At 35.6% G+C, this 5,743-nt stretch overlaps 1 protein-coding gene across 2 annotated transcripts; it reads left to right on the top strand.

Moving 5' to 3' along the window:
- The first annotated feature begins 522 nt into the window (after window positions 1–522).
- LOC106754982 lies at window positions 523–2,514 on the top strand. Of its 2 annotated transcripts, none has more exons than XM_014637056.2 (5): window positions 523–741; window positions 988–1,182; window positions 1,288–1,362; window positions 1,699–1,839; window positions 2,009–2,514. In XM_014637056.2, exons 1-5 carry the CDS (start codon window positions 739–741, stop codon window positions 2,351–2,353), a joined length of 759 nt encoding a protein of 252 aa, XP_014492542.1. In that variant the 5' UTR covers window positions 523–738; the 3' UTR covers window positions 2,354–2,514. The 2 variants fall into 2 exon arrangements, with proteins under 2 accessions (XP_014492542.1, XP_022633841.1); XM_022778120.1 differs by lacking the exon at window positions 523–741 and adding an exon at window positions 749–878.
- The last annotated feature ends 3,229 nt before the right edge of the window (window positions 2,515–5,743 follow it).

Raw genomic sequence — 5,743 nt, forward strand, 5'->3', positions numbered from 1 at the left:
TGTATCAATTTTTACTGTAATTCTTAAAAATATTTCTCTGTTCTTTTATTTTAGAAGCTTTTCATTTTAGTTCTCGATATTTTTTTAAGAAAAAAAATAATATCTATTTTATGGATATTAAACTTTTTAAAGTAACTTTTATTCAATACATATGAAGTTAATTAATACATATAATACATAAAACTTTGAATTTCATAAAACTAAGAGCAATTTTTCTTACAATAACGAAAATCACAAAAATCAAAACTGAGTGGTTTCCCATAAGGCATTTTCGTTATCATCATAGTCAGAAAATAAGGAATAACAGTAAATTAATTAATAAACCGGTAAAACAAATCGAAAAGGCACAGTATACTGTATATTTTCTGGTAAAATTAATTTTGATGAGATAATTATATATATATATATATTTATTTATTTATTTGGAAGATTTTGATGAGTGATTTGATGAAGCTTGTGGAGCAATTAAGAGTAGTGTACGACTGAATTGTCTTTAACACCATTTCTCACCTTACCACATCCTTTCTTTCCTTCTCGCCTATTCTTTCTTGGTAACAGTAATATTTGTATCTTCAGCTGCCAGGCGCCGTTTCCTTTTACTCTCTCTTTCTCTCTCTTCCTTTTTCAAAATCCAGTTTTTACTTACTCTGATCATGCCTCCATAACCAATTCTTTTTCCTTCTTCTTCTCACCCTGACACACCCACATACGCAAATTCAAATTTCACTACCAAAAACAATGGTGGGTATACATTTTTCTGCTTAAATTTAATCACCTTTCACACACCTCACTGCTTTCTTCTTTAGCTATACCATTTTTATGCCTCTTTTCAACTTAATTCGCTTCACTCTCCGATCAAAATTCAAATTGCAAACATGGTGGATACCCTTTCTTCCTCACTTTGCTTCTTTCCTTGCTTACTGCTTTCTTCTTCCATTTTTCTCTTTATTTTTGCTCAATTTCTTTTAATTCAATTCCTTCCTTCAGTCACCCGTGCAGTTCGTTTCTTCCTCCTCTCATCCTCCTCGTTGGCTTCAAGTCCTCCTCACCGAGAAGTTCTACAACGCTTGCATAATTCACGAGGAGGCAAAGAAGAACGAGAAGAACGTCTATTGCTTGGATTGTTGCATCAGTCTCTGCCCTCACTGTTTGTCCCCTCACCGCTCTCATAGACTCTTGCAGGTACAGTTCTTCACTACGTTACACACAAGATGCAAATAAACATGAACACACCCAAGACAAATCCTCTCATGGATTTTTTAACTTCTGTTTACACCCTTTTTGCAGATTAGAAGATATGTGTATCATGATGTTATAAGGTTGGATGACGCTGCAAAATTAATTGACTGCACTTCAGTTCAAGTATGTTTTTACCTTTCTTTTTCCCTTTAATTTTCAAATACAGGTTCAGTTCATTCCGCATAATTCAGCGCAAAGTCATAAAGTTTCATTAAAACATAATTATAAAAATTCTGGTCCTTCGTGCAACTTCAACCTCAACCTGGTGTTTCAAGCAAGCTAATTAAGAAGATCAATTTGCGAAGTTAGAATTTCAGTATATGGTTTTTTTTTTTTCTTTTTCCTTTCATGTCTGTCTTACATGATAGTGGGTGGAAGTTGCACAAATGGATGGTTCGCTTTGTGAAATGTTATGAGCTCTATCACTCACACCCACATGGTTACTTTCTCTCTCTACAGTCCTACACGACCAACAGTGCAAAAGTGGTATTTTTAAACCAAAGGCCACAGGCAAGGAACTTCAGAGGCTCCGGCAATTTCTGCAGCACCTGTGACAGAAGTCTGCAAGACCCATACCACTTCTGCTCCCTTTCTTGCAAGGTCCTCTTTTATCACTCCTAATTTCGCCCCGTTACCAACGTTATCATTATTGTTCCATAATACACAATGCATTCCCACCCTTTTTTGTGCATATTATATATATATACATATATACTTTTTCTTTTTTGGCTCTTTTCTCATTCATATACCTGTATTGTTTTTCCCACAGATCAACTATCTGGTCAGAACTAAGGGTTCTCTCTCTGGTTACCTCTTCGAGTGCAACTACTTGCCGCTACCAGAATGTGGGCTCGACGATGGTCTGATGACCCCTGACTCGGTTCTGGAACCGGCCGGTTCGGCCCGAACCTCGTCAGGCTCCGGAGGGTATGGTGGGGTAGATTGCAGGACCACCCTGGCTTGCACTGCCACCACCGAGATTGTGAGGAAGAAAAGAACCGGCGGGTCTGGTTTCCGGCCACCATGCCGACCAGCGTGTTCGCCTGTGTCGGAAATCTCGGCGGGTCTGATGAACCGGAGGAAAGGGAACCCTCAGAGGTCCCCGCTGTATTGAAGGACTTGCGAGAGGGTGAGGAGGTTCTCTGAGATGAAAATGAAAAAACGGTCTCATGAAAGAAAACAACTTTTTGGTATTTTGCTATTATAATTATGAATTATTCTAAATATTACTATGTGGGATTGGGAAGAAAAACCTCCTAGTTTTGTAGATTATCACCCTCTGCTTTGTTGCTATGTATCTATGTACCGAGTTTGTTAGAACAGTGTAATGATTTATGTTGAGGTTTATGAGTGTTGTTATAGTAGTATATAATATATGGAGCAATTGGTGTGCACAAGATATTGTGAGAGGTGATTTTTTGGTTTACTTGAATGAGGAAAAAGCACAGAGCAGGGTTTTAGAGAAAGTGGGTATGTGTTGAGTGTGTCCCACACTAATCTTATGGTAATCCCAGAATAGCAAGGATTGGGTTTGTACTGCACCATAATTTGTCCTATTTTTTTCCTTCTCGTTTCTGCTTCCTAGTGCAGCGTCGTGACAAAATTCAAAGACAGTCCTCTTTAATTTATTGCTATTTGTCCCTATCCCATTGCGCTGCATTTGAGGTCTCCTATGGGAAACTTGCAACTTCTTTAATCAACTCCCAACCATTTGAATCATATTCATTAAATGGTGCCTTTTTTTTTTATAACTTTACGTCACCATAAATATCCCCTGTTTTACAATAATAAATTACCCAAATGCTATTTCTGTATATTCCTTTTTTATTTTCTTTAGCCCTTTCTATTTCATTATTTTATGCAAGATAACTCTGATTAAGTAAGACTGTTATTATAGATTATTGTTTTTAACTAATTATAAATCTTTCTAGTATTCTAAATTTAGATTATTGAAATCATTAAATGTAAATGCATTTTTTACTTGTTAAATTGGATGTTTTTGCAATGTTTGAAATCGAAAGTAATGGAATATATGGCAGCAAATAGGAGAAAGTCTGGAAATGTCTTAATTGCTGGTTGGCAAGTGGAGTCCATTTGACCCACCTTACCTGAGCAAAGGTCACAGCTACTTGTCCTTTTCATGTTCTGGGTAAAAGGGTGACTCTTCATGTATCATATCCCATTGGATATCATATTGGCCTAAAAGCATAAAATGACATAACATCTAAGAACCCTTTATTTAACGTCTTGCATTTCAAGCAACAACTACGGTTCAATGCCCCAAAACCCCTTCCTCGTTATCACATCAGAATAAACAATAAAATATACATATCCTTTTCGATTAATTTTCCTCCCTGTCCTATGCTGCAAGCCTTTATGTGACTTCAATCACTTTTGTCTTATACTTTCTAATTTTGTCTCTTTCACCACAATCTAAATCTTTTGAGTTGTTTTTCAGCTGTAGCCTTGGAAATATTCCACTTTATTTAACTAGTAATCTATTAAAGCTTTCTTGGAGGGTCTAATTTGTATTTTGTTTCTCAGTTTCTTGACTGAAATCGGTCAAGTACTTTCTTGGACGCACATATTATTATAGTGGACATTCCCGTGCGAGTATGCACTACAAGTTAGGTTTAAATAATAACAAACCGATCCCTCACCGATAAGATAACATTGTCAGAGATAATTAGCACCTAGGAATATAGAGTTTAGTCACAATTTTATTATTAAAAGACGTTTTTGGTCAGTTTAAGAAAGAAATGAAATTTAAACTTTTTTTGGTTTTTACTTTAAAATGACCTGAGATTATTCGGTGTCCTAGAATATAAGTCTTCTTGTTGAGATATAAGGAGAATGAGAATTCATCTCCAATGGAAGGCTAAGAAAAATCATTTTTGTTTTCTACAAACGACACTAATGTTCCGATCTCAAGTATGATGAAATAGTATCTTTAGGGGTCAATTACCGCATCCAAGGTATAGAGTTTCGTTCACTTTTGTCTTTAAAAGGCACCTTGGTGGGTTGAAGGAGGAAGAAATATATAAACTCTCATTGTTCTCAACTTCTAAGTGATGTATGATTATTGGGTGTACTATAACATATGCTCTTATCGAAAATGAACCAAGATGATCCGAGATGCACTGACATAATTTTCGATGTGAATCTAAGCTCTGAATTTCCATAAGGGAGCAAATCAATCTCCTTTGGGCACATTAATATTAAGAGGATAACAATGAACAAAAACTAATAACAAACAAGAAAATAAATCATAATGGGTTTTATTCTACCCTTATCTTAGGGAGGGTATTATTTCACGTGGACCTCATATTTAGATCATAATGTTTATTGGGATGTTTGGACCTACCAAGAATAATGTATTTTGGACTTGGTAGGTACATAAACCCCCCAATTATAAAATTAATAACTTTTGCAAGTAAACCAAGTTATTAAGTGGGTGACCAAGATAAGGGAAGCTATCCTTCTAGGTGTATTTTGCTTTAATTATATTGATGATGTGACATCCACACTGTTGTCTCCAATGAAATTATTTTTCGTTTGTTGTTGGTTTATTATGTTTTTATTTTACACGTTGTTGAAGTCGTGGTTTATATGTTGTACGAGAATGTATGTTATGTGTTAGCCACCAGGTGCGTTTTTGTGTTCTGGAGGTAGGATCATGTTATGCGTTGGTTTCTCCTTTTAATTATTATGCCATTTGATATAATTTATGGTGCATGTGTTATGTTTCACACTGATGTGCTCCTTTTCTATTATTATGCCATCTATTATAATTTGCATTGCATGCTTGGAATCCAATTTGTTTTCCCTTCTACGAATGTTGTGCGATCAAGGGTGGCATGAGGTATATTATTTTGTATGTTTCACATTAAATCCTCATTCTCCTTCCTTTCAAATTGTCATGTTTAAAATGTCGTCATAGTGTGCTGTGGACTTGCTGGTTCGATAAATCCATGTTACCGTATTGTTTTAATGGTTTTGCTAGATAGATAACATGATGTCATGTTGTTTCTTGTGTTGGGCCAACTTAATTGAATGCTATTATGATGTGTTGATGGCATGCCAAGTTGCTTGGACATGATTCCGGGTTGTTTTATGTTCAATCGTGATGTATTAATAAGGTTTAGGATCTGTGATATATTAAGAGTTTGTTCAATTATTTTCTAGCGATGTATAACACTTGCATTTAGCAAGACTCTCATGATACATTAACTTGGGAAACATTTAGTTGTGCGTCTTGTTTATACCTAGATGTTTTTCTAAGATTTTTTTAAGCTATTTATGTTTCTCAGAGTATTTTCGTGCATCACTTATATTTTAGCTATTTTGTTCTGTTGGTGTGCTAGGGGAGAGAGTTGGGACTATTCTTTGAGAGAGCCTGGATTGTTCTCTGTATTGTAAGAGTGTGAGGGTGTTCACCTCTTGTGTTGTTATAAGTGATATTGAGTGGGTAGGAGAGTGCATTCAGAGGGGATATCTTTGTATT

The sequence above is a fragment of the Vigna radiata genome, unplaced genomic scaffold (genome assembly GCF_000741045.1).
Source record: "Vigna radiata var. radiata cultivar VC1973A unplaced genomic scaffold, Vradiata_ver6 scaffold_301, whole genome shotgun sequence".
NCBI lineage: Eukaryota > Viridiplantae > Streptophyta > Magnoliopsida > Fabales > Fabaceae > Vigna > Vigna radiata.

What these genes read in the sequence shown, in the direction of transcription:
- LOC106754982 (XM_014637056.2), top strand. An exon ending in GCTCTCATAGACTCTTGCAG is followed by an intron (nt 1,183 to 1,287) that starts GTACAGTTCTTC and finishes CCCTTTTTGCAG; the next exon opens with ATTAGAAGATATGTGTATCA. An exon ending in TCTGCTCCCTTTCTTGCAAG is followed by an intron (nt 1,840 to 2,008) that starts GTCCTCTTTTAT and finishes TTTTTCCCACAG; the next exon opens with ATCAACTATCTGGTCAGAAC.